Source organism: Hypomesus transpacificus, unplaced genomic scaffold (assembly GCF_021917145.1).
Source record: "Hypomesus transpacificus isolate Combined female unplaced genomic scaffold, fHypTra1 scaffold_30, whole genome shotgun sequence".
In the NCBI taxonomy this organism is placed as follows: domain Eukaryota; kingdom Metazoa; phylum Chordata; class Actinopteri; order Osmeriformes; family Osmeridae; genus Hypomesus; species Hypomesus transpacificus.
Genome location: NW_025813826.1, coordinates 880,016 through 907,571, shown reverse-complemented (window position 1 = coordinate 907,571; position 27,556 = coordinate 880,016). Strand labels below are relative to the sequence as shown.

Sequence of the window (27,556 nt, the reverse complement as noted above, 5' to 3'; positions counted from 1 at the left end):
GCGACTTACAGTAAGTACAGGGACATTCCCCCGAGGCAAGTAGGGTGAAGTGCCTTGCCCAAGGACACAACGTCATTTGGCATGGCGGGGAATCGATCCGGCAACCTTCGGATTACTAGACCGACTCCCTCACCGCTCAGCCATCTGTCTCCCAAGGTATCGCTATATCTAGCCGGAATCTCTCTACCTCGCGCACCAGCTCAGGCTCCTTTCCCGCCAGCGAGGTGACGTTCCACGTCCCTAGAGCTAGCTTCTGCAGCCGAGGATCGGACCGCCAAGGCCCCGCCCGTCTCACACTGCACCCGACTCCTATGACCCCTCCTGCGGATGGTGAGCCCACTGGAAGAGGGTCCCACGTTGTCTCTTCGGGCCCCATGGGAAAAGGCCCGGCCACCAGGCGCTCGCCATTGAGCCCCACCCCCGGGCCTGGCTCCAGGGGGGGGGCCCGTTGACCCGCCTCCGGGCAGGGGCATCTGAGAACCATTGTTATTTTTTCTTTATGGTAGGTTTTTGAACCACGCTTTGTCTGGTCCTTCGCCTGGAACCTGTTTGCCTTGGGTGACCCTACCAGGGGCTATTTTTACAATCAAATCTGAGATTTGATTGTAAAAATAATAATAACTACAATCAAATCTGAGATTTCTCAACGACAATCAGGCGAAAGAGACAAATTTAGCCGTTTAGCTCCATAGACTCCCATTCATTTTGCACTCGACCAGTGGAACTCTGGTGGAACTGCAACAAAATTTGGTGGGGCTTAATAGGGAGTGGCAAGGCTCTCCTTAAACAGGCTCTGCTACTACTACTACTAGACTGTCTTGGTAGCAATTGCGTTGGTTGAATTCGTTTTAACGTTACTTCCGTTGTATGGTCTAGGCAGAAATGAATTATTTTCATGAACAGATTGACAAAGTTTAGACTGTGGCAATGGAGTTCAGGTTAGTAGTCACTAGTCAGATAGTTTCACCTATTGAAAGACTTGATTTAAGTAAGGATAGTAACGAACATGTGTCGCCGTTTGACTTCCTACGTACTTTAAACAGCTGTGGAGATGTTTTTTTTAGCTGCTAGACTAGGCTACAGTACAGCGTTGCAGTGAGTTACACTGGCACTGGTTTGAAACCACAAGTAATGATAATTTCACCAACAAATCGTTTACTTGTACAGTACTACAGATGCATCAAAGACTGCTGTAGTATGTGTTGCCCGGGCAACATAGGTTAATGTCATGATGCTAATGCTTCAGTGAAATAGTAGACTACTGTTCCCGAAAGTAGATGTAACTACTTCCTTATATCAGCTTATATTGTACTAGGGCTGCAGTATTATGGCCAAAATGATAATCACGATTATTTTGATCAATATTGAGATCACGATTAATTATCACGATTATTTGTTGATTTTAACCTAATCAAATTTTATTGTCACAATGCATTGTATCTGCAGAATGGATGTGAATAAAACTGAAAATATACAATTAATAAAAAACTAATATTCCATAACAGAATTTAACCAAATGAGAACATTCCAGAACTATGCAGAAAATACTATTTTACAGGTTTTTGGAAAGTTTTACTACGAGTATTCGAATTGAAAACGATCTCCGTCCACACTAGCGTTTTCATATCGTTTTCCAAATGTTTGCCGTCCACACTAACACGGGTACATGACAATCGTTGTCATGGTCACGCCACTCCTGCCCCTCCCTCTTGCCACGGTGTCCTGTTTACATACTCCTCTGGCAATACTATTTGGTGTTTTAAAATGTTCCCACCAGCTAGCTGTTCAGCCAGGTCTCACCCACAATCGCCGCTCTATGTTTGGTTTAAACCGTCTTCTCTGCCTTGTCCCCCTATCATTCAGGCACACCGAGTACTTCTGCGTAGGAGTAACGCGTATCTAGCCTATTAAGTGATAATACTTGTACCTGAAGTACACTAACTAAACTGGTAAATAAATTATAGAGATGGAGCAGCATATTTATTTCACCTTCCATGTTCATCTTGACATTATAGCTATAGAGCGAAAGCTACCCCCAATGCCATGGCAACTGAACGTCATCGTATCTGAAAAGCTCCGTGGACCCCGTCCACACTACTATGCGAACCCGGCGTTTTCAAATGTCTCTGGCTAGGGGTGCAAATTTGAAAAGCTCAGTTTTCAGAGTACATGTGTATGCGTTTCTAAATGTACTCTGGCTGGTGTGGACGGGGCCTCTGTCCTCTGTAACCGTCTACATCAGTGGTCACCAACCTTTTTAGGCCAAAGATCACCGACCTTTGCCTTGGTGACCCGAAGATCTACCTATTGAGGCGTTGAGAGACAGAACAGACTCCAGACTGAACTTACAACTTAACTTTATATTTGGCCTTATTGTAATTGAATGAAATCAAACACTTTGTGAACAATATGAACAAGAAAAAACACTTTTGCAATGAGCAGGCTGGATATGAACGGTTTTATTTATAAACTGAAGTTACAACACAACACTGACAAATTTCTCATGTGACAAGTCAGTGTGATGGCTGTGACTGAACACTGTCTGTGAGTGCCTTGTAGTTTGGCTCATAAGCAGAGACAGCCAGTCTGAGGCAGTCTGTGAGGTGTCTGTCAGTAAGCCGGCTCCTGTACTTGGATTTGGTGATTTTCATCTGTGAAAATGCCATTTCACAGAGGTAGGTCGATCCAAAGTAGGCACTCACTTTTAGTGCACATGCACTGAGGAGAGGAAACTTCTCTCGGCTGACAAGTCCCCAAAAGTCACTGTCCCTTGACCTGGCTTTCAGCTCAATGTCATTTTGCAAATCAAGCATCTCCATGTCCACTCCACTTGGCAAAGCAAATGCTTTCTCGAATTGGTCTGCAACCTCCTCTGTATTAATAGGCAGGAATGGGTTTGAAAGAAATGCAGCAATATCCTTCATGATTTCTAACTCACCAAAACGTCGACTGAACTCCGCTGCCAGTTTGTCCAGGTGCACACAGTACTGCTCAGGGTGAAAGTCAGAAGAGTCTTTGATGGACTGTGACATTTTTTCCAGGTTTGTAAAGTGTGTCAGCGTCCCTTTCCTCAGATTCGTGGTCCAGACACAGAGTTTGGCCTTGAACGCATTCACTGCGCTGATCATGTGGAGGAGGTGCCGGTCTTTTCCCTGGAGTTCGTGGTTGAGCGAGTTCAGTTTTCCGGTTAGGTCCGTCAGAAACCCCAGGTCCAGTAGCCACGCATCCGTTGAAAGTTCCTCGTGCTCCTCGTTCCTTTTCGACAGAAACGTCTTAATCTCAGGCAGCAAGTCAACAAATCGCTGCAGCACTTTTCCGCGACTCAACCACCTGACATCAGCATGCAGAAGCAGGTCTCCATACGCCGAATCGAGCTCATCCAATAACGCCTTGAATAAGCGATGCTGAAGCGCTTTTGCTCAAATCGAGTTTACCACTTTGACCACCAGTGACATGACATGAGAAAAGTCCACAACTTTCCCAGCCAAGGCTTGCTGATGAATCACACAGTGATACTTCATGAAGTCGGGGAAATCCGGATCATTACGGCACAGTGCTATAAAACCAGCGTGCACACCGCACATTGCCGGTGCCCCATCGGTAGTGATTGCCACCAGTTTCTGAATGGGGATGTTCTTTTCACGGACATAGCTTTTAAAAACGTTGTAAATGTCCTCACCTCTCGTTCTCTCTTTTAATTGGAGAAGAGTGAGGAAGTCCTCCTTTGTTGTAAAGTCCTGGAAAGCCATTCTGACAAATACAACAAGCTGAGCCGTGTCCATTACATCCAGCGATACATCAAACTGCAGTGAAAAATATTCACAGAGTGACAAGTCCTCCAACACCTGTTGACCAACGTTATCCGACAGTAACTCGATCCTTCGTGTCACTGTTGTAGGACCAAGAGGCACAGCACGGAATGCAGCTTTTATGTCCTCTTTGTTTTTGAAGGTGCTGCAAACAGTCTCTGCGGTGACGGTCAATAGTTCCTTAAACAAATCCCCATCTGTAAAAGGTCTCTTGTGTTTAGCCAAAATGTGGCTAATACGAAATGACGCCTCAGTTGCAGCCTTACTTTGAGACGTAGGTTGTGAGAAAAGCGACTGTTGAGCCTTCAACTCCACTTTCAGCTCCTGAACTTTTTTGGCGCGGATTGCGCTCTTTGGTGGATAGCAGTCTTTGAATTTCGGATGGTTAGTGTTGTGGTGCCGCTCCAAATTCCCTCGCTTAGACAGTGCCTGTGGCTGGTGGCACAACATACACACACTCTTGTCTTTTACCAAGGTAAAGATGAATTCCTCCTCCCATTCATGATGGAAACTGTAGTTTTTCGCCCTCTTTCGTGGTGCCTCTGCCATGCTTGCTAACACTATGTGGACAACACGGCCGGGTAAATAAACAAACCAACGGCAACCACGCCCACAGGTATCCTGGGATAGCAGGTCTCTCAAAGGTCGTCTTCGGGAAAAAACGCCCATTTATTCTGTCGGTGAATTGCTTTGCAACACGCACAGGCCAATATGCAAATCCAGGTACAAGAGAACGCGCGTTCAGTTCAAGAATCCTCCGCGTTCATGAATTAGTCGGAGATCAGTATTTCTGAAATTATTTTGGAGATCGACAGGGAAAGTCTCCGAGGTCGACACGTCGATCGCGATCGACAGGTTGGCGACCTCTGGTCTACATCTAGAAACTAAGCTGCGTGGTGCAAGGAACATCTCGTGATCAGACATTAGGTGTATTCGACTCCATGCAGCGCCGCAGCCGGCTGCAGCCTGCAGATTGGAGAAAGAGTTTATCATAGCCCAATACATAAAATGAAAACATTTTAGACTTTGCAGTGCCGTTTATAACTCCTCCCCGATTGCAAGTGGCAACTCTTGCTGGTCATTTCATGCAGCCGCAGCCGATGTCGAACGCACCTATTGGTTAACGGAGCGCTAGATTGGCTTTGCAAAAAATACCTTTGATACGGAGCGTTCTATTAACGGAATGACGCATTTTTTATATCGCTCGATCACATGAATTTGATCGTGGGAAGCCGAAATCGTGATTAAAATTCGATTAATCGTGCAGCCCTATATTGTACATTACACTTCACAATTGTGTTTCATTTCACAAAGTAAAATGAGTAAATAGTTATCCCCCTGGCCTCTTTGCTTGTGGCGTTTCTGCAGCTGCCTTGCAGTAAAACAGTTAGCCTAGCTATCTCCCAGAAGTTAACGAGCTGCTTAACTAATGTTCTGCTAAAGGTAGCCACGCAATATTTCGTGACATTAGCAGATATTCCAAGTCTCCCGGAAGTTCCGGAAGTCTCCCGCATTTCAATAGCGGCTCCTGGACACCCGCAAATGCTATACAATCTCCCGGATTTCGGGGATTTTGTATTTAGAGCGAGCGCGAGACAAGTGCATATCGCGCGTCCCGGGGGGGGGGGGGGGGGGGGGGGGGGGTGGTGTACGAGTTGGTTGAGGGAGTACATCATGCGTGCGGATTGCACCTCCCGGAAATGAGTCTCTGCCAGTTGGGATGTCTGCATTAGTGACGTCAGTAGCGTCAGTGACTGTGGCTAGCAAATTATCCACCATTAGCTTCACTTTTGCCACAAAAACTTAATTAAAACCTAAACCATGCAACGGAACATAAATCCCAATGGAACCAACGCAATCGTGACCAAGACGAACCTTTTGACATCGACGTTGCCTATGTAGTCCAAATATTGACTGAGCCTTAGGGGCGCAAAAATAAACAATTAATATAGCTGCAAGCAGCGATGCGGGTTCCTCCTCAAAATGGCAAAATATTATAAAAATGTAGAAGCAAAACAATTTCATGTTTGGCCAACAACAATAGGCTGAATGGGGATTTGAACTCATGAGCGTTAGTCAGTCTCTCTATCCCCTCTGCTACACACCAACTGTTGGGAACCATGAGTGATGTCTGAGAAGTCTTGTGCAGTTGTCCCACGTTGGCAACAAATCAAACTAAACCTACTATATTCAACCGTGTTGGTTAAAGAGTACTAACTAGTTCATTCACTGTGTTAATGAAATGCACTCCACGGCTACAAGCTAGCTAACGCTATACACGAGTCATTAACTTAATCATGCAAGCCCGGGTAACGAAACAATTGAGACCCATTCCCTTTCGACTACAATACCTCTGCTGTTAAGACCGTTTAAGAAATGTTGCAACAGGCTACAGTCTGAATCACGGAAATAACTCTATGAGACAAGTTACAATCAGGGGGTAAATTGGGGTTTGATATATCGGGGGGCTCTGTGGTTTCTGGGTTTCGATGGCACATGTGTATTCAAAGCCTACTAAACAGGTATCCTACTCAGTTTAATGACTAACGCAGACTACCTAACTCACTACCCTTCGAATAAATTTGTATAGTACTACTATGTGCCTCTTTCAATTATATCTTTAACATATGAAACGTTGAGATTGTATCATCTTGCGGAAAACTGAACCTAACAACAGCTAGGCTAGGCTAGCTCTTAACGTTCAGTTCTCGTTTGGCCAAACAACGGTTAGGGTCTACTGAAATTATTACCAAACTTAACTTTACGCTAGTAGCCTAACAAACTCATTCACAGTTAACTATATATATATATATATATAATATATTTAAGTTGTATGCATAATTTGTGATGACTTACTTTGATTTAGTAGTTGCTTCTCTTAGATGCTTGTTTGCCTTCGTACCTCGTGGCAGAAAATAACCGGAAATGACCAGGCTTCACACCTGTTTTTAGGTCACTTAATGATTTAATCATAGACATTCTTTATTATGTCTTTGGATTTAATGGCCAGACATAGTAAAACAACAAAACGTTATATTCATCAAATGCATACATTACATTTTTCTTTGGCATTTGGCAGCACAGTAAGAAAAAAGGCAGTAAACACATAACTGACAGCACACAAGCCTATAATACCAACAGTACCCTACATAGTAAATGGCAAACCAAAAGGGTAGACAAGCAACAAGTGAAACCAACGATCAATTGTGTTGACTTTCTATAGAGCAAGCAAATCATGACTTTTATAGTTGTTAATTACGAAAGGCAATTCACCTTTATATTAACTATAAAATAAACAATTAAACTAAACATTTAAGTAAATTGCATACCTTTTAAAAGACTGACTTATTGTCTGTTCTAAACAAGAAATGTTAATCTTTCCATCAATCAAGCTGTTGTAGTGAATATATATAATTTAGTGACTTTCTAGAAGGTTTCTGAGAAAACTGTAGCCTTGTGTTTTGAAACTTTGTGCTAATAATATGAACAAGACACTGATGTGTGCAGGTGGCTACAGCTGTATCTCCATGTATAAAAAGCCTGTCTCTGGAGAATGTTTCATCAGATGCCGACAGACTACCCAATGTACGCTGTGTGTGTCAGGTCCTTTCTGCAAAAAGCTATATTCAATAAATACTTACTACATTCTAGCAGCTTTGGGTGTATTCATTCTCAAATGTCCACCGCAATTGTCAATACCCCTGAGCCATAGCAACTACCATGTAAAAGGATAACTTGCCAGTTAAATGAAAAAAGAACCAGATTTAGCTATTGTGTAGGAATCCCATCAGAATGAAACATTACCGTTACTATTTTGACTATACAGCTAGTCATACTGTGGAGTACCTGGACACCTGTTTAACTAAATAAATAATCAGTATCACAAAGATTTGAGGCAATGTGGACATTTACATAAATACACCCCTTTCAGCCATTTTGTATTGTACTGTCTGTCTCAGGAGGGCTGGCAGGCAGTGGCAAGCAGAGCCTGCAGGCAGGCAGAGCAGTCCAGCTGGATGAAGCCATCCTGGGGTCAGGGCTGAAGAGAAGCTGTCCAGCTAGAGAGGGGTAGTCCAGCAAGGGGTCTGTGTTGCTCACAGCATCCTCTGTTGCATCCTGATAGATAGATCTGTCATTGTCACAGGTACAACGAAATTAAAGTGCTTCCAGTCAGTGCAACATTCATTGGCCTAAAAATCAATAAAAGGATAAAATTACTAAATTTACTAAAATTACTAAAATAAACAACAATAACTAATAAATCAGAATAAATATACCTGAGACAGTACCATAAACAACACACCCATGTCATTCATCCACAGTCATCACATAAAACATGACATTGTGCACATTATTTTTTGGCAGCATTGACAGTGGTTATTGCAGTTGGATAAAAACTGTGTTTGAGTCTGTTTGTCCTTACCTTGATTGATCTGTACCAGCTGCCCGACGGCAACATTTCAAACAGGGAGTGCCCAGGATGTGAAGTGTCTTATGATGTTCTGGGCTCTTTTGAGACAACGGGATCTGTGTAGGTCTCCCAGTGCGGGGAGAGGGCAGCCAACAATCTTTTGAGCGGTGTTGATGACCCTCTGGAGCATTTTCCTCTGAGCCACTGTACAGCTGGTATACCAAATGCCTATGCAGTATGTGAGTATACTTTCAATGGAGGCTTGGTAAAAGAACACCAGCAGTCTTTGTGTGATGTTACTCCTCAATTCCTGAGTATTCTCAGGAAGGACAGTCTCTGCTGGGCCTTTTTCAGCAGCTCAGAGGTGTCCACACTCCAGGATAGGCTGTCCTGTATGTGGACCCCCAGGAAGCGAAAGTCTGCCACCCTCTCCACACTGATCCGGCTGATGGTCAATGGTGTGATCTCAGTCTTCTTTCTCCTGTAGTCTATTATGAGTTATGATGTCTTTGCAGTGTTAAGGAGAAGGTTGTTGGCCGTGCTCCAATTCGACAGCCGCTCCACTTCTTCTCTGTAGGTGGGCTCATCCCCCCCAGAGATAAACCCCGACACTGTGGTGTCATCTGCAAACTTTAAAATGGTGTTACTGTGATGGACAGTGGTGCAGTCGTGTGTGTAGAGGAAGTAGAGCAGGGGACTGAGCACACAGCCCCGGGGGGAGCCAGTGCTGAGGCTAAGGGCTGTGGATGTGTGATGGCCCACTCTGACTGTCTGCGGCCAGAGAGGAAGCCGCTGATCCACCTGCATGTGGTATAAGGGAGCCCGAGGTCCTCCAGCTTAATCACTAGCTTGTGTGGGAGGATGGTGTTGAAAGCAGAGCTGTAATCCACAAAGAGCATTCGCACATAGCTCCCCTGCTGCTCCAGGTGTGACAGAGCGGCATGGAGTGCTGCCGCCACTGCGTCTCCTGTGGATCTGTTCGCTCTGTAGGCAAACTGGTGGGGGTGAAGGCTGCGGGGCATCCTCTGTTAAACTCCGTATTTTTTGTTGAGCAGGCCTCTGCATGACCCTCCAGACCTGTAAAAGTGAAGAAAAGATCCATGTCAGTTGTGAAAAATGAAGCTTTTTACATCGACACTTGAAATAAACTACAGTTTTGACTGTGAAATGCAATGGCATTACTTGAACTTAAATCCAAATGTGTTGAACTGATGGAGACCCGGCCTTGCAAAGTCACTCAAAACATTTGGCTCGATTCCAGGCTCTGGCAAGAGTATTTAGCTCTAAACTGGTCAATATACACATCTGACCAAAGACCAGCTAGCCTGGCTAACGTAGGTCTCAGGAAAATGACAAATAAAATAGGCTTGTTTTGAAAGATCCTATATACTGGCTATCTTCAGTAGACTCTTGTCTACAAAAAGCAGCCCTCCCTGACGTTTTAGGACTAGAATTTAGTGAATTACGATATCGTTTACACACTGCCAGTGAGTGAGCGAGCCGAGTCTGTCACTGAGGCTTTGTCAAAACAATGTACCCCCGGGACGCAGTCTCACTCCACTTGCAAGTTTTCCACAAATCGCAAAAATAATCGGAGCATCTGGCTAAAAGCACAATTCCTACATCTCCTAAAGGCTTCCCTTCTCAAGGTTTGGTAACAAACACGTTTTTGGTGTCGACCGAACTGTGAAATGGTGAACTTACGAACATGACGCGACCAAAACATGGCTGCCGCCTGAGCCTATGCGGTCTCCCTGGCGCATAGACTTATTACAAAGACTTTCTCGACCCAAATCAAAATTCTGAGCCGACAGGTCTGTGGGGAATCGCTTGTTCTCCTAAAAGCTGCCATCCTCTACCTTTTTGAGGAATTCGCCGAGATGCTACATGAATCACTAATTACACAAAGAGAAAAGCTAGCTACTTTTCGAGTTCGGTTTTCCGTCACTTCAAACTCACGATCTAAAGGTCTCAAAGTGCTCAAACCATCACCATAATTCAAGAGTAGTGTACTTTCACGAACCCAATCATTGATTCTAGCTTAAAATGTGTAAAAATAGGACTTACCGAACGTGGCTGCCTCCAGCATGGCTATAAGGCAATTCCACTTGAAAACAACAATGGCCGCCGAAAAAGAATTTATATTTGTAACGGCGAGCTGCAATTGGAAGCGAAATGAGGGTGAGGGTGGGGCTTGTTCAGCACACCATTTCCAGAAAGGATGTGTGTGCGTCTCGCCAAGCTCGCGCGTGTGTCAGTAGGTTGACCACCTGTTCCTCTTTGCGCTGTATAGCACAGCATTTTCAATATATGACGTGCGGAACAAGGGGTGAAAATGCTGTGCGACACAACGCAAAGCGGGACAGGTGGTCACCCTACTTGAGACACGCGCGAGCTTGGCGAGACGCACACACATCCTTTCTGGAAATGGTGTGCTGACCAAGCCCCCACCCTTGGTCTTTAGCTCCTGTTTCATTTTGCTTCCAATCGCAGCTAGCCGTTACGAATATAAATTATTTTCAAGGGGCAGGATGAGTCTGTGAGAATTTGGAGCGCGCACGCTGTGGAGCAATTCACTTGAATTCAATCATATATTGACATACCAAGGTGAAATTGTTTATGGTACTTCAGAGTGATGTCGTCTTGAACCCTATTACCCTAACAATCAGTCAAAATTATATTGATTTATTAACACAAAGATATTGAGGCAATGTGGACATTTACATAAATACACTTCTTTCAGCCATTTTGTATTGCATTTCTTATTCCATGTCACCCTATGTAAAGACATGTATTCTACACATCTGGAACAAATTTCAAGTCGATTGGGTCTATGGTTTATGAGTAGAAGGGTTTTGAAGGTTGTACCAAATTTGGACAGTACAGCAAAATCTATCATGGCGGACTTTATGGGTCCTTGAGGCTTTTTTGTTTCCCATGAGAAATAAGGCATGTATAACAATTTTCAGGCATTTTGGAGTAACGGGGCGCTGGGGAAATCACGTAGACTTTGGGCGTGTTTTATAGCGCCACCTATGGGCGCACATGGGTCACTAGCCGTCTGGGAGTAATGAGTTACCTGTTGTATCATTGGGCCAAATTGGAAAAAATCAGGGCCAGGACTTTTTGAGCTGTTGGGCCATTTAGCGGAGAAATATAATAATAATAGGAATACTAACAAAAACAATAGGTTCCCTCTTACCGGAGGAACCCTAATAAATACATATGTGAGATAACAATGGCTGTGCCTGTGCCGAAGGCAAAGCACACCCAATGACTCCTCTTTCTTTCTGTCTTTGTCTTTCAGCTTTACTCATGCTAACTAAGGATGGATGACACACAAAACGGGGTTCGGGTGGGAGAGAACAAGTTCATCAGCAAGTAAGGACTGTACACAACCACACAGACACTGGAATACAAAATTATTCCCCTATTATCTGCATTTGTGTGCATGAAATTAAATGAGTAACTGCATTGATCTAATCTTGGTAACGCATTGTTGAAGCAGGGTTAAGGTTAGCAAGACCAGATATATCCGTAAATATAACTTTTTCCCTTTTTTGTCACCAGGGCAACTCTTCTCACCCATCTCAAAACTTACAACCTCTACTACGAAGGCCAGAATTTGCAACTGAGACACAGAGAGGTGTGTGTGTGTGTGTGAGAGGTGCTGTCTTAACTGCAGTCTCCTTATTAGGATTCCTCCGTCAGGAGGGAACCTATTGTTTTTGTTAGTATTCTTATTAGGGTTCCTCCGGTAGGAGGAAACCTATTGTTTTTGTTAGTATTCTTATTATTATTGGGTGTGCTTTGCCTTCGGCAAGCACAACCATTGTTATCTCACATATATATTATTATTATTATTCTTTTTGCTCCCCTAAAACTTTGTCAATATTTGGACTACATACACAATGCCTGTGTCAAAATGTTTGTCTTGGTCGCGATTGAGTTGCTTGTATTTGGATTTACGTTCCGTTGCACAGTTTAGGAGGTTACAACGTTTTTGTGGAGTCAAAAGTGCCTTTAGTCGACGAAGGGTAATCTGTGCTAGCTACGTCACCACGTCAACACACGTTAGCAACGACGCATGGATACAACGTGATAGAGACGTTCTAGCACGCAAAATGGAGCTTGGATTACGAGTGAAAAATACCACCCAAAAAAATCCCAACCATTTGGCTTTGTTGAGAAAGCGATTTCAAGTGGAACTGCAATCTCGGATGTTTGATTTAGGTCGTCAAAGTCTTTGTAATTTGAGCGAGTGCGGGTCGCCCGTGAGACCGCCTAGTCTTTTAGGCGGCAGCCATGCTAGGAAGCGTCATAATAGTATTTTTAGTAGCTAATTTTATAGTTCAATTTTACACGAAAAAACAGAAAGAGGGACATTTTATGACAATATGACTATTGTGAAGACAGCCAGGTGGTGAGATTTTAATGTAGGTTGCTGTAAAAACTTTGATTTGTTTCCTACGTGAGAGCCCCGTCAGCCTCCATTGACGATTGCGGCATCAACAACAGTGTTGTCAATGAATGATGACACTCGTGTCGTGGACAACAGTGTTGTCGATCTGCGTCTAATGAGTATTTTCTTAATTACGTACCTGGGTCAATTCTACATCCAAATGGAGAGCAGTGTTTTAAAGATATGGCGATTGTGAAGACAGCTAGCGGGTCAGCATATTTTTGTGATTTTTGTAAAACTTGGAATTTGAGTGAGACTGCGTCTTGTTTTAACGTTAGCCTCTGAGTCACAGACTGGCTCGCCCACTGGCAGTGTGTAGTAGTAGGCTACAGTCATGGGCGTCGCGGCAATGTAACTTGTTGTCTGGATCCCCCCACATTTGCAATCAAAATATTAGTGCATGACTGGTCTTCTAGTCCAGCGATCTTTCCATTGCTTCACAATCAAATCCGTTCCACTTTATAAGTAGGGAGAATACTCATAGCAATATAATTCCACTCCACGTTTTCTAGAAAAAAAGCATCAAGATTCAACTCCCACACACTTTGATCGACGCATTGCGCTTGTAGCTAGTAGCACTTAAGACATGACTGTTCCACAGACGAGATGGACATAAGGAGGGTTGTTTTGAGGAAGAGGAAAGTAAGTCAAAGTTGCCCAGTTTTCCCTTCAGTGGCCAAAGCACCCTTATAAGACATTCTCTGACTATAATAGCATTAGTTAAGTCACAAAGATCCCTTTGCAAACATTATGATTATAGCTAGCTAGATAAGCAAGCTTTTTACCTACATCTAGCACTAGGCAATACCATACTTTATTTACCCTTTACAAGTGGAACAGCATTTGTTGATTTCTTAATCTGGGTCTGAAATATGTTGTGCTTTTGGCCGTGTTCAGATTTAGGCGTCTGTTTCAGGCAGAAAGAGATGACAAGGATGTTTTTTCCAAGTAGCTACAAAAGAAATTGCTGGTGTTTTTTTTATTGCCATAACAACTCTGAGCTAATCTGGAGTTAACCTTAGCTAACATGCTAGTTTGTCTAGTTTGTCTAACATTGTCTTCCAATTTAAATAAGGTTGCTCAACTTGTAATTTTGGCAATTCGCAGAATTGTATTGCTACATGTTAGTCTGTAAGGCAAAACTGATTCAACCATTAAAACCATATATCCTCTGAAAGCTTATACCCTCAGGATGTTATCTAATGAGACAAGAGACACGTCCATCTCTCCATATTAGTATGCTGCCCATGCATAATAAATTTGGTATTGGTAAATGGAGTAGGCTATATGGCTGATACTTTTTTGGGCTGTGCCATTTAGGGAAACTGATTCAACCACCTATACCATGCATTTTCTGAAAGCTTACATCCTCAGGATGTGATCTGTGGAAAAGACTACAGGTCTGAACACAAATTTGATCATTTCTGAACTGTCCAGTCATGCTTTAGGGAGATGTTTTTTAAAATGTAGCCTACATAATTATTAGGCTACTAAACCTATACCAATTCTGAATTTTATATGCTGATAATACGATTTACATCTCAGAAATCTTCATATGAAAAATCTACATTAAGCTTATTATTATCAATATGAAAGAATGCTCAATGCATCTCCATGTCTCCTGATATAGGTGGTAGACATTGAGAGTGAGTCAGAGGCAGGGGCAGCATGCAGGGGCAGTGGAGACAGCTCTGTTGCTGAGGTGAGTGCTGAAAGGTGACAGGTAGTTGAAGATGTCCCATTGCTTATTGTGAAGTTTAGTTTTCAAAATATTTTTATGTCCAGCCCCTCAGTATATGTATAACAACTATGGTAAATAGTTGTGGTAAATGCACCAGAATGCGGGAAATTGCATCTACATCTTTAAAAAAATTCTAGGGGAGAAACCCCCAGACCCCCCGCATAATGTGTCCCCCCCACTCTCAAAATGCTGCTGACGCCCATGGCTACAGTACTGTCTCCAATGCCACAGCTATGGCTAAACTTTATTATGTCTAATTACACGGCTGTTCTTTAATGCTGTAGAATGCTCCATTCACTTGAATGGGGCTTCCCAACGGTCTGCGGTGAACAATTTTCTCATATTTGACTGTTGCTATGCATATTTGACCGCTGTCAAGGGAAGTGGCCTTTTTGCCTCGGATTCACGTCTTTCGTAGCACTCCGCAAGTAGTCTGGTAACTTTTCAACCCCAGCGTACTCTGTTGCTTAGCGACGTCAGCTGATTTGAAGCCTAAAAATGCTCAAAGTCTATGAAGTTCAACTCTTTGGCGAACTATTTCTCTGCTGATCAACATTACGAATGGTAACAAATACATTGTAAAAAGACACACTGTGTTAAGTTATTTTTGTTGGCAAGTAGCCGTGTAATAAGCGGGATAATGTATAGAACGCCGGTCATTATCGGGGAAATAAGCCCCTTCATGGCGAAACAAAACTGGCGAAAACTCCGCTTCGTGTCGTGCCAAACAACTCCCTTTACCTGTTCTAAAATCAGCGCAAACCACGGCCTCTTGGGGCTTATTGGTTAATTATCCCTTAACAAAGAAATGTTCTAATTTCCTGCGCTTTCAAACAATCAGTGGAGTGTGGATGGCAACGGCAGCTAGCTTGCCTCTAGCAAACTGCTTTTAGAATTAGCCATGTGCCCCTAAATTTATATTGAACTTATTTACGTTTTGGGGGACTTTTTTTTTTGTTAGCAGACGGTACTCTTTGAATCACAATTCCATCTGAAATACTGCCAGTGACAACGTTGTAACGGTGCGTTCAGACTGCAGCGTTTTTTACCGCTCTGCACCGCTGGCCTTCCCACAGTGCACCACGCTCGGGGGCGTGTCAGACAGATTAATTTAGAGCTGTAGTTCTCTTAAATCACTGTTGTAGTTCGTATAATGTCATGGCAAATGTGCAGACAAAATACAACTTTTAAACACATTAAGCAAAAATCCGATACGCTTCCTAGATCTGACATGATCTTATCTACAAAAAAGATACATCAGACATAAACGTTGACATGTGTACCCTTTTATTATATTACTCGAAATCTCTGCAAATCAATCGCTAGATTATGACTTGCCACTACACATTCACTGCATGGATAGCGAGTGGCTGCCAGCCAGCATTTCAACGTTGGATGTCAATCGTGTGCCTGGTGAGCTAGCTAGACTATGCAGCTAGCACAGAAGAAAGTTACGTAATGCGACAAAACTGAATTAAAGTACAAAATACACAACATTGACGCCGACAACCTCAGCAACCCTGCGCCAGGCATCATTTTTTGTTTTGTTTAAGTCTCTGTAATCGAACATAGACGTATCATACAATACTGGGTATGAAGACACATACGATAAGTTGCTCTTCCATCTTGAAATTGTTAAACCTAGAAATGTTTACCATTACCAACAGTTGCTACGTTACAAGAAACAAGAAACCAACCCGATTGGCCAACGCCAGCGTTTTCATGCTCCTCTTTTACATAAAGTTGAGAAAATCCAACTTTCGACGCCCCGCTCGCCTTCCCACAATGCCCTACGCGAGCGTCAACGCCCCGCTCGCCTTCCCACAATGCCATTCGCGAGCGTCAACGCCTGGTTTCATTGAAAATGAATTGGAAGACGACGCCCCGCTCTGCCCGCCCCGCTGCAGTGTGAATGCACCGTTACAGTACCTTGTTTCAAAGGGGGTTCCTTGTTTCAAAGGGTGTTCTCAATGAATTATGCAATATGAGTAGGCTAAATGGTTGAAATATCACTAGAAGGGAAAATGGACCCACCTGCAACTGAAGCAAGCAAGCACACCCTACAATTTCCCCAGAAATTGTACCCTCTCTAGTTATTTTTGTAATATTACTTTGAAGGCCTACGTACAATATTCACTATATATAAAACCATGTGGTTACCCTGATAAAAACAAAAGAAAATAAACGGATTGATCTGTTGAGCCAACATGCCCGTAGTTGTTTGGTTTGTTTTGAAGGAAAAGAACAAGGTTACAAGTCGAAATACCAAGGTTGGTGTTAATCTCTCAAAGATTTGCTGAGAAATTACCTCACTGTCTGTTTGATGGCTTCGCCACCGTATTTTATTGGCTGTAACGGACAAATGGTTGTGCAAATCGAAATTATTTCAATCAACTTTTGTTCAGCTTGATGATCTGTGCCAATTTTGGCTATATAACCAGAAATCAACAACATGAAGTTCATTGAACTTGGGAATCCAGGGAATCCAATGGTACCTCAATTTTGAAAATCAGGCATATGGTTAAAAGGGTACACAGGGCTCAACATTAAGGCTTGTCTGCTTGTCCGGGACAAGTGGATTTATTTGTTGGGCAAGTGGAAGAGAAATGTACGTGCCCCACTGGACAAGTTAAAACTCAAACAAAATAAAATGCCATGTTATTTCACACTTATATTTTACCGATTATATTTGGCAGAATTCTGCATTAGCAAAACACAAAAGTGTCTTCGTTCCAAGATCTCTACAGACCTTGCAGCTAATTTAATGCTCAACACTTGAACGGGGGCTTATTACTTGAAAAAAGAATTATTTACTGTGTCGTTTTAGTTACACTATCAAGGCTTTGAAATACTGTGACTTGCTCAAGTAGGCAAATGGCTAGTAGAACATAACATTTCATAATAATTTTAGTAAATCAAGCAGCGCTGCAAGACCCAGTGAAATGGTGTACAGCTAGCAAACTAATGTTAGCTATCATCGCTATCAGTATTTGCAAGCTAAACTTATACTGTATCTAAAATAAGATAAATAGCCCCGAGACAAGCTTTCATGGGTGTTCGCGCGTCTATGTTGCTTCACTCCGTGTGCCTGCGCCTCGTCCATTACTGTTAACAACGTTAGCTGGACTACTTGGTTTGGCTTTGCCTGAGAAATACAAGGTTTGGCGTGAGAGCGTGTGAATTGTTTGAAATGCGTGTGTCTCACGGCCAATATTACCATATGGTTCTAAGGGAGGCCATAGACTCCAATGGCAGAAGATGCATAGTATTAATAAAAATTGCAGCAAGCAGAAATGGTGGATTATTCCTCAAGTATGCGGACCATTTGAACATTGACATGATAGAAAAATGTATGCAACATTTAAAAGTAATTGGATGAATGGCAGATTTTAGGTTATTTTATGTATTTTCATGCAGACATTATGGGTTCTTGAGACGTTTTTGTTCTCCATTAGCCATAAGGTAGGTATACAAACTCCTGATGTGGGCAGAGTAGCCAAAAACTGTACTCAAGTAAAAGTATTGTTACTTTAAAATAATAATGACTCAAGTAGGAGTAAAAGTAGTCATCCAAATAATTACTTGAGTAAGAGTAATAAAGAATTTAATGAAAAGACTATACTAAGTGACTTCACACAATCAGATTTATTGTTGAACACAATTAACATTGTTAATTGGAAAAGAAATGTGCATATTTTGTGCTGATGCTGAATGTCTTTTATGTGGCGCTCCCCCCAAAAATGTCTTCATGCCTCAAATGCCTCATTCTTGAACATTTTCTTAAGTTTCTTTGAATTGTTTCTTACGGGCTCCGTAAAAACAACGTAAGAGAAAGACATCCGCCAAATTCACGAACGCTTGAAAATGTGTTCCTACGCAGCAGAAGTTTTCTGAGCTGTGCTCCCCGGGAAGAGTTGTCTTAAGTTGAAAGCGCGTCCTCGTGCTCCTGAATTTGCATACATACACTCCCCGACAGCTCCTTATAACGGCACGCAACAGCAGTGACGTGTGCAGTCAGAATCGACACAATTAGGACAGCAACAGGAACGCAAGTTATGTCCAAGCGAAAAGCAACCAGTGCACAGGTGCATCGGTGCAACATACCAGTAAGAAGATGAGCAGTGGAATTGTTCTCCACTGGATCCAACAGTATGCACACTAAGGAAGGTTAATTATTATAATTATTTAAATCCGAGGACGTCTGTTATGGCAAGCCGTTTTATCATTTAACCAATGAATTATTGATATCCAAAATTCGAATTATTAATATCAAAAATACAATTCTAAGCTTTTTTATAAGTATAACAAGCCGTGTTATAATTTAACCAATTAATTGTTGATATCTAGAATTCGAATTCTTGATATCTAGAATTCGAATTGTTGATATCCAGAATGTAATTCTTTATATCCAAAATTCGAATTTTTGATATCCAAAATGCAATTCTTGATATCAAGAATTCATTGGTTAAATGATAAAACAGTTTGCCATATTCTGTAGAGTTGATGTGAACGCAATCACCAACGATTTTTCATAACTTAATTAACACTTCAAACACAGAGAGTTTTCTTAAATGCGATTCCTTTGATCCCTGTGTTTTTTTTAAGGAATCGCATTTGAGACATCTCTGGCCGATTTACGACTGCTATTTCGAGTTCGGAAAGTCTTCTGAAGTTCAGATCAAATCCCAGATGAGAGAACTTTCATGAATGCCAAATTTTTTCCTAAATCCAATTTAGAAGAAATTCCTTCTTAAATTCTTCTTAACTGCGTTCGAGAATGAGGCCCAATGTCTACTACAAACACAACAAAAGCAACGACTAGTCCTTTTAAGCGGCTGTGCCACAATCATGGTGCTGGTTGGCCAGTGGCAGCACTTTCTTTCTTTGCCACAAAGTGAAGTAAGGGGGGCGGGGGGGGGGGTGCTGGTTGTGTATTGCATGCCGCACTATCTGAGCAAAATGACAGTTCTCTCTACAGTAAGAGCTCTAGCAAGAAGGTAGAACGTAAGGGAGATACCCTTTCCAAAACTTGTAAAGGCGTAATTGTTTGTGAAAGACCCAGAGAAACACAAATATCCGACAAGGCAAAATCCCGGACAATTTTGGAATCCCTGACGGACGCATTTTTTAGGTCTCGAAAAGAGAACATGTCCGGGTAAAAGAGGATTTCTGGTCATCCTAGAATAGTATGAACCAGTTTAATTATGAATTTCATATGAGTTGTCCCCGACTAAGATTTTCTTTGGTCGACCAAGACTCGACTAAACACTTTTTGTGGGCGGGGAGAAATCAATTAATCGATTTTTTCTATAAATGTCACAATGTTTTTCATCTAACCATTTTTTGTGATGTTTTACCTCACTGTTTTAAAAGATAATCTGAAAGAAATACATACGTAAGAAGGGAGTAGCTGCTGGACATTCCAGATTCAGCTGCTATCAAATTTGCTGTTAGGCTACTAATAATAAGCCTTGTGTCACCAGTCCTGTTGTTACCGAATGCCAATAAAATAAAAAATGCCTGATTGGTTATTATTTATTATCTCTTACAATGTACTACATATAAAAAAAATGGTTTGTTTAACATGCAAATCATCAGAGCGCACTGATCACTGCCAGAAAATGCAGCATGCAAATTTACGTAGAAGACGGGTGGGGAACGGTGCAACAGATAAATATTTTTTTGTTGGAGAAGAAAAAGTCATTTGATTTGGATGCGATATCTTTAACCTAGATTATTCAAATTGTAAACGTCAATTTAGGAAATAAACCTGCAATCTTGCTTCATGTCTTTGATTATACACACGTATATACAGAATTAGCTATTTGATTAGTAGCAAGAATCTAACAACTTGGCACATCCAAAGCCGACATAATTGTTTAAAGCATGCGGTCCCTCAAATCGAAAACTAGGCTGTTCAAAATAAAATGCAGATGGTTAAACCTACAGTAGCACAGCATAAGCAGACATAGCCTTTTGTTTTCAAAACATAAAAATCCTATGCCTAGCCTATATGCTACACACTGTTAAATAATGATCCGATGGCCAATTTACATTTTTCACGTGGTAGGCTATTTGACATCGAACTATGGAATATAAACCGTTGGGCCGAGTGTGCATTCAATATGTTTTGAGTCACCTGGTACTTTGATAAAATGCTTCCATACCACAGATTTCTTTGCCATTTTTCCTAATAACTAGCCTGACATTGTCATACTCATAATTCTAGTCAGAATATGAGTCTGAAAACTCTCCGTTGGGCTGTGACTACGGGGCGTGTTTCAACCGAACTCGTAAAACAAATGCCTCTTCGCTCAATTGGATAGACCTACAACCAATCAGAGCAACGTAATATGTTGTTTGTTGAAAACGAATTCAACCCAAGCGCTCTTTTGTGACGTTGTTGATTACGTTACTGTTGATCATCTGTCCATCATCATATAAAGCCCGCCCTGGCAATTTCATTGGTCCGTCCCGATTCTGGTTTTCTGTAGTTCTGTAATTTTTTTGTGGGCGGGGAGAAGTTGGGCTGGCAGCCAGGCTACCTAATAACACCAATTGTAGACAAAGTATGGTAAAGTTTAGGCTAACAGCTACAATTGTGCTCATGTGTCGTGTGCAAAAAACTTAACAATACGCAGATTAACAAAGGGGAAAAAGATAACACCGGCAGCACGACTAGTCCACTAAGTGGGGACAGCCCTAATGAGATGGTTTGGTTTCAATGAACATAATGAAATTTGGAGTGGGTTAGATGGCTGAGCGGTTAGGGAGTCGGGCTATTAATCAGAAGGTTGTTGGTTTGATTCCCGGCCGTGCCAAAGGAAGTTGTGTCCTTGGGCAAGGCACTTCACCCTACTTGCCTCGGGGAGAATGTCCCTGTACTTACTGTAAATCGCTCTGGATTAGAGCGACTAAATGTAAATGTCCAACTTAAAGAGACGCAGAAATAGGCTTGGGTTGAGATAACAGAATTCATTCTTGTCAGGAATCTAAATTCAGTTTATGATTATTTCCTACAAATCATATACAAATTTCATGCCAATGTTACGGGGAGAAAAGAGTGTTAGCCATAGCTACTTTTGATAAAGGTTGATCAATTGGAGGTTGAGACCTCTGTTTGTAAACCATAAACAGTTAATGAACATGCACCTGTGTAATGGTCAAAAACACACAAACAGGTTACAGACAGTAGGCAGTTAAGGTCAGTTATACAAACTTAGGACACTAAAGAGACAATTCTACTGACTCTGGAAAAACTAGGGAAAAAAACGAGGGAAAACAAAAGGAAGATGAATACCAGCCGGTGATCACCGGCAACAAGAAGACACTGCTAACCTCAGTTTCCTCAAACAACAGAAAGGAGTACAAGCGTTATCAGGACTATTCACCAAGATATTCCAATACTACATACTCATTGCAATGCAACCGCGTTTGGACTTCGGACATTTAAGGTGATTATACACGGGGGAACTTTTTGAGCAATGTTGCCGCGCAATGTTGCCGTCAACGGGCAACCAGATGAGACACAGGGCAACTCATTAGGGCAACTGACAGTTGGCAGCAGCCAATCAGAGGAGCAAATCTATTGCCATGGAGACACACCACAAAGATGGATGCTGAAACTTTTGCAGCTGTCACTGTTGTCTTGGCTTCTTCAACAATAATTTTACTTAAGTAAGCATCACTTATAACACAAAACTTTTGCCATTTTATTACATAAATTAATTCATATTACAAATACATACATACCATCTTTTCTTCTTTTCTTTTGCTTAAATGTCGTGTGTGTGTATATATAGCATATATCGGGTAACCTTTCAATTTAATTCCTCTCAGCAAAACAGAAAAAAGGACATGGACCAGAAGATGGCTGCTCAGGAGGAAGAGGGGGTGTTACAGCCAACTACTGAGGGAGCTGACTGACGAAGATGCTCCTGGTTACAGAAACTGGTTAAGAATGGCGCCAAACACATTTAATAGTCTGGTGAGCCTGGTGGAACCATCATTAAGAAGGAAAGACACAGTGATGAGGGAAGCAATACCTGTTGGGGAGAGACTGGCAATAACATTGAGGTACTTGGCCACAGGGCAGACCTTCTCCTCTCTGGAATACACATTCCGGGTTAGTAGGCACAGCATTTCCAGGATAGTAGTCGAGACCTGTGAGACTCTTTACAAGGCATTACAACAGGATTACCTCAAAGTGCCATCCACAGAAGAGGAGTGGAAACATATTTCTACCAGATTTGAGGAGAGGTGGAACTTTCGGCATTGCATTGGGGCCTTAGATGGCAAGCATGTCAACATCCTTCCGCCACCTAATTCAGGGTCTCATTACAATAACTACAAAGGTTTTAATTCAATAGTTCTCATGGCTCTAGTAGATGCAGACCTGAAATTTATTTATATTGATGTAGGGACAAATGGCAGAGTTAGCGACAGGGGAGTTTGGGCCAAGTGTGGGCTGAGCTGGGCATTTGAAGACAACACACTGAACATACCACCACCAGAAGACCTGCCTGGCCGTCAAACCCCTATCCCTTATGTTGTCGTGGCGGATGAGGCTTTTGGTTTGAAGCCATGGATGATGAGACCATACCCAAGGACACAACTGGATAACAACAAGCGAAACTTTAACTACAGGCTCTCTCGTGCACGTCGTTGTGTTGAGAATGTTTTTGGAATCTTGGCAAACAGATTCAGAGTTTTTCGCCAAGCAAATGCACTGGAGCCTTCCAAGGCTGTAATAATAACAAAGGCAGCATGTGTTCTTCACAATTACCTAAGAACAGAATCCCTCACCCGTTACACCTACACACCTTCCAGTCTGGTGGATCAGGAGGACACAGAAACAGGTCGACTTATTCAAGGAGCTTGGAGGGAAGAACCAGAATGTATGCGCCCTATTGCAGCTTCCTCAGACAGAAATTCATCTTTGCAGGCAAAACAAGTGAGAGAGCAGTACTGCAGCTACTTCAACACAAACGGAGCAGTAAGCTGGCAAGAGAACGCTTTGTCTTGAATACTTATTCTTCCTCCACACTTCCATAACCTCTACCCATCTGTTTCATTAATGCAGTATGCAGGATACAAAAAGACGATAATGAATGAAATGCAACAAATACATTTTGTTTGTTTTTATTTTCAGTTCAGCCACCCTGGCAAATGCAAAATATAAAATACACAATTAAAGAAGTTAAATTACTATTAAATAAGTTAAATTACAGATTACTATACATACTAATATACATGCTCCATTTGTTTAAAATTCAGAATACAAAAAGATAATAAATACAAATTTACAATCAAATACATGTTTTGTTTTTCATTTTCAATTCAGCTACCCTGGCAAATGCAAAATATAAAATAAGCAAATAAGTTAAATTACTGTTGAATCAAATCACTATACATACTACTCCTCATCTTGGACAGAGTGAGCCAACTCGATTATCTGTCTTTTCAGCTTCTTCGCCTTGTTGTCTGGCAGACTTTCTAGGCAACTTTCTAAGTACTGTAAAAAGCCAGTGTGATGTGAGGAGGCCTTTCTTTTCAGAACACCCATACTGCATGGCCTCTGTAGCTTTATCCATTTTTTTCTTTTTGGGCTGAACTGAACTGTTTGAACTGGGATGCTGAGGGAGCAGCCAAAACTGTTGACAAATTGTCACAACTTTCTTCAGGGGTGCAGGGATCACGGAGAAAAGACAGGATGTAATAATACTTCCACTTGGGGAGGTAAACCTCTTCAGCGCCGGCCCCCGATTTACTGCTCTTCAGAACCAGGCCATGCTCCCGCGAAAACACAGTGCGAAGGTATACAAGGATACAATAAGAGACGGTGATGTTAGACAAACACTGCTCCAACTTAAAAACAAAACAAAAAAACTATCGATGAGCGGCCCTTCATTTATTACAAGTCAGTGGTTCTCAAACGTTTTAGAGTGGCGTACCCCCGAGGCATTTAACATCATTCTGCATACCCCCTCTCATACACTGCACGGTCTGTGTTTATACTTGTTCTTCATGCTAGTAAGTGCTAAATCTCCACTTTTACAAATGTACATTGTCAAGAACAGCAGTAATATAATGTGTGCAATTTTCGTTTGCTTTTGACTAAGTTTTAATTGGATGTCATGTATTTACGGCATTTAACCTGCTAAAAATGTATAGTATGGGGTAGAATTAAATAAACGGCCAATTTTGTTCGCGTACCTTCTCCGTCGCCTCAATTTGAGAACCACTGTTAAAAGTGACTTGCCGAAACACAAGTCAGGGTATCTAGCTACTGTAATTAACTTTCAGGTAGGCTAACTATGTTATGTAGCAAATTCACCTCAAGTTAGCTAGCTAGCTATATTTACATTTACATTTATTCATTTAGCAGATGCTTTTATCCAAAGCGACTTCCAAGAGAGAGCTTACAAAAGAGCATAGGTCACTGATCATAACAACGAGATAGTCCCAAACATTGCAAGTAGCCAAAACATGAAGCATACATTGTGAAAAGCTAAACAAGTGCCAAAGGGAAGACCCATAAGAGCATGCAGTTATACAAGTTACAAATTAAACAACATGAACCACAAAAGTGCAGGACTGTACCTGTAGAAGAACAATCAACAGTAAAATATTTCACAGCGAGTACAAGACTTAACTTCGTTGTATCTAACCTAAAAGACCAACAAGTCACTCAATAAGAGTCATTGTGATCCTGGAGGAAACTAACAAGTCCAGCCAAGCATTCTTAAGTGCCGTTGTACTCCCGGAACAAGTGCGTCTTGAGCCTTTTCTCAATTCATTAAATATATCCCATAGAAGGTCTATGGAGCGGTGGCTAACGGCAGTTATCAAAACTAACGTTATATATTCAATGTATGAATTACAGCCTGGACACATTAAATTTGACGTCTATTGCTATTTTAAGCATTAAATTAAGCACATTTTCTGTGATGGGTTTACACATGACATCTTACCAGCATAAAAATATATTAGTTGACGCTCCTTTTCTTCGCTCCACTGCCGCTGAGAGGCCGCCATCTTGTTAGAAAATTTTCTGAAATCTCCAAGCCGGTCACGTGATCGGCGGCTAGCATTCTGATTGGAGGATCTCAAAAAGTTGCCCACGACCGATCTAAAGTATCCTGATAAAAATATGTTGCCCATTCTCAATGCGAAAGTGCCCAAGCAACATCGCCCGGCAACATCGCCCGGCAACATTGCTCAAAAAGTTGCCCCGTGTATCATCACCTCTAGGAGTACAACGGTACTTACGAATGATTGGCTGGACCTGATGTTTCCTCCAGGATCACAATGACTTATTGAGAGACTTGTTGCTCTTGTTGGTTAATTGTAACTGACTTAAAACTAATGTACTTGCTGTGTAATACATTTTTGTTGCTTGCTTTTTTCCACAGGTACACCCTTGCACTTTTTGAGGTTCATGTTGTTAAATTGTTTAATTGTAACTTGTTCAACTAAATGCCTGTTATGGGTCTTCTCTTTGGGACTTAGTTTTCATCAGGGTTTCCGGCAGCACTTTCCAGTTAAGGCGGCCGCCTGAGCAACACACGCCTGCTGCCTTAACTACGTTGTCCATTTTTTTTTTTTATTAATGCCATGTTACTCTGTCCTGTTCAGTGTTTCCTCTATGTTGAATTTCTGCTGCCACGGTATCAGAAATCCCTCCTTGAGTCACGACCTTACCGCGGTGGAGGGGTTTGCGTGTCCTAGTGATCCTGGAAGCTATGTTGTCGGGGGCTTCATGCCCCTGGTAGGGTCACCCAAGGCAAACAGGTTCCAGGTGAAAGACCAGACAAACCGTGGCTCAAAAAACCAACCATGAAGAAACACAACAATGGCTCTCAGTTGCCCCTGCCCGGAGGCGGGTCACCGGGGCCCCCCCCTGGAGCCAGGCCCGGGGGTGGGGCTCGATGGCGAGCGCCTGGTGGCCGGGCCTTTTCCCATGGGGCCTGGTCGGGCACAGCCCGAAGAGACAACGTGGGGGTCGGGTGCAGTGTGAGTCGGGCGGCGGCCGAAGGCGGGGTTCTTGGCGGTCCGATCCTCGGCTGCAAAAGCTAGCTTTAGGGACGTGGAACGTCACATCGCTGGCGGGAAAGGAGCCTGAGCTGGTGCGCGAGGTAGAGAGTTTCCGGCTAGATATAGTCGGCCTCGCCTCGACGCACAGCATAGGCTCCGGAACCAGTCTCCTTGAGAGGGGCTGGACTCTCTTCCACTCTGGAGTTGCCCTCGGTGAGAGGCGTCGAGCTGGGGTGGGAATACTGGTTTCCCCTCGGTTCGGCGCCTGTACATTGGGGTTCACCCCGGTGGACGAGAGGGTAGCCTCCCTCCGCCTTCGGGTGGGGGGACGGGTCCTCACTGTCGTTTGTGCTTATGCACCAAACGGCAGCTCAGAGTACCCACCCTTTTTGGAGTCTCTGGGGGGGGTGCTGGAAAGCGCTCTTCCCGGGGATTCCCTCGTCCTCCTGGGGGACTTCAATGCTCATGTGGGCAATGACAGTGAGACCTGGAGGGGCGTGATTGGGAGGAACGGCCCCCCCGATCTGAACCCGAGTGGTGTTTTGTTGTTGGACTTCTGTGCTAGACACAGTTTGTCCATAAGGAACACCATGTTCAAGCATAAGGGTGTCCATATGTGCACCTGGCACCAGGACACCCGAGGTCTCAGTTCGATGATCGACTTTGTAGTCGTGTCATCGGACTTGGGGCCGCATGTCTTGGACACTCGGGTGAGGAGAGGGGCGGAGCTGTCAACTGATCACCACCTGGTGGTGAGTTGGCTTCGATGGTGGGGGAGGACGCCGGTCAGGCCTGGCAAGCCCAAACGTAATGTGAGGGTCTGCTGGGAACGTCTGGCGGAACCCTTTGTCAGAAGGAGCTTCAACTTCCACCTCCGGGAGAGCTTCGATCATGTCTCGGGGGGGGCCAGGGACATTGAGTCCGAATGGGCCATGTTCCGGGCCTCCATTGTTGAAGCGGCTGACCGGAGCTGCGGCCGCAGGGCGGTCGGTGCATGTCGCGGCAGTAACCCTCGGACCCGGTGGTGGACTCCGGAGGTGAGGGATGCCGTCAAGCTGAAGAAGGAGGCCTATCGGACTTTATTGGCTGGTAGGACT

The 27,556-nt window shown here is 43.0% G+C and overlaps 1 protein-coding gene across 5 annotated transcripts in view; it reads left to right on the top strand.

Moving 5' to 3' along the window:
- Window positions 1-27,556, top strand: part of rassf2a (Ras association domain family member 2a) — a 58,781-nt gene that overhangs the window by 12,052 nt on the left and 19,173 nt on the right. For 2 of the 5 annotated variants that reach the window (XR_006955582.1, XM_047015393.1), the window contains exons 2-3: window positions 11,528-11,601; window positions 11,791-11,866. Coding sequence is in view for 4 of the 5 variants with exons in the window: in XM_047015393.1 (XP_046871349.1) it covers window positions 11,549-11,601; window positions 11,791-11,866 (129 nt within the window). In the remaining variant the exon portion in view is untranslated. Of the gene's footprint in view, window positions 1-11,527; window positions 11,602-11,784; window positions 11,867-19,720; window positions 21,878-22,262; window positions 24,240-27,556 lie in introns of those variants that run through there. The other 3 variants (XM_047015394.1, XM_047015392.1, XM_047015391.1) reach the window with 3 other exon arrangements.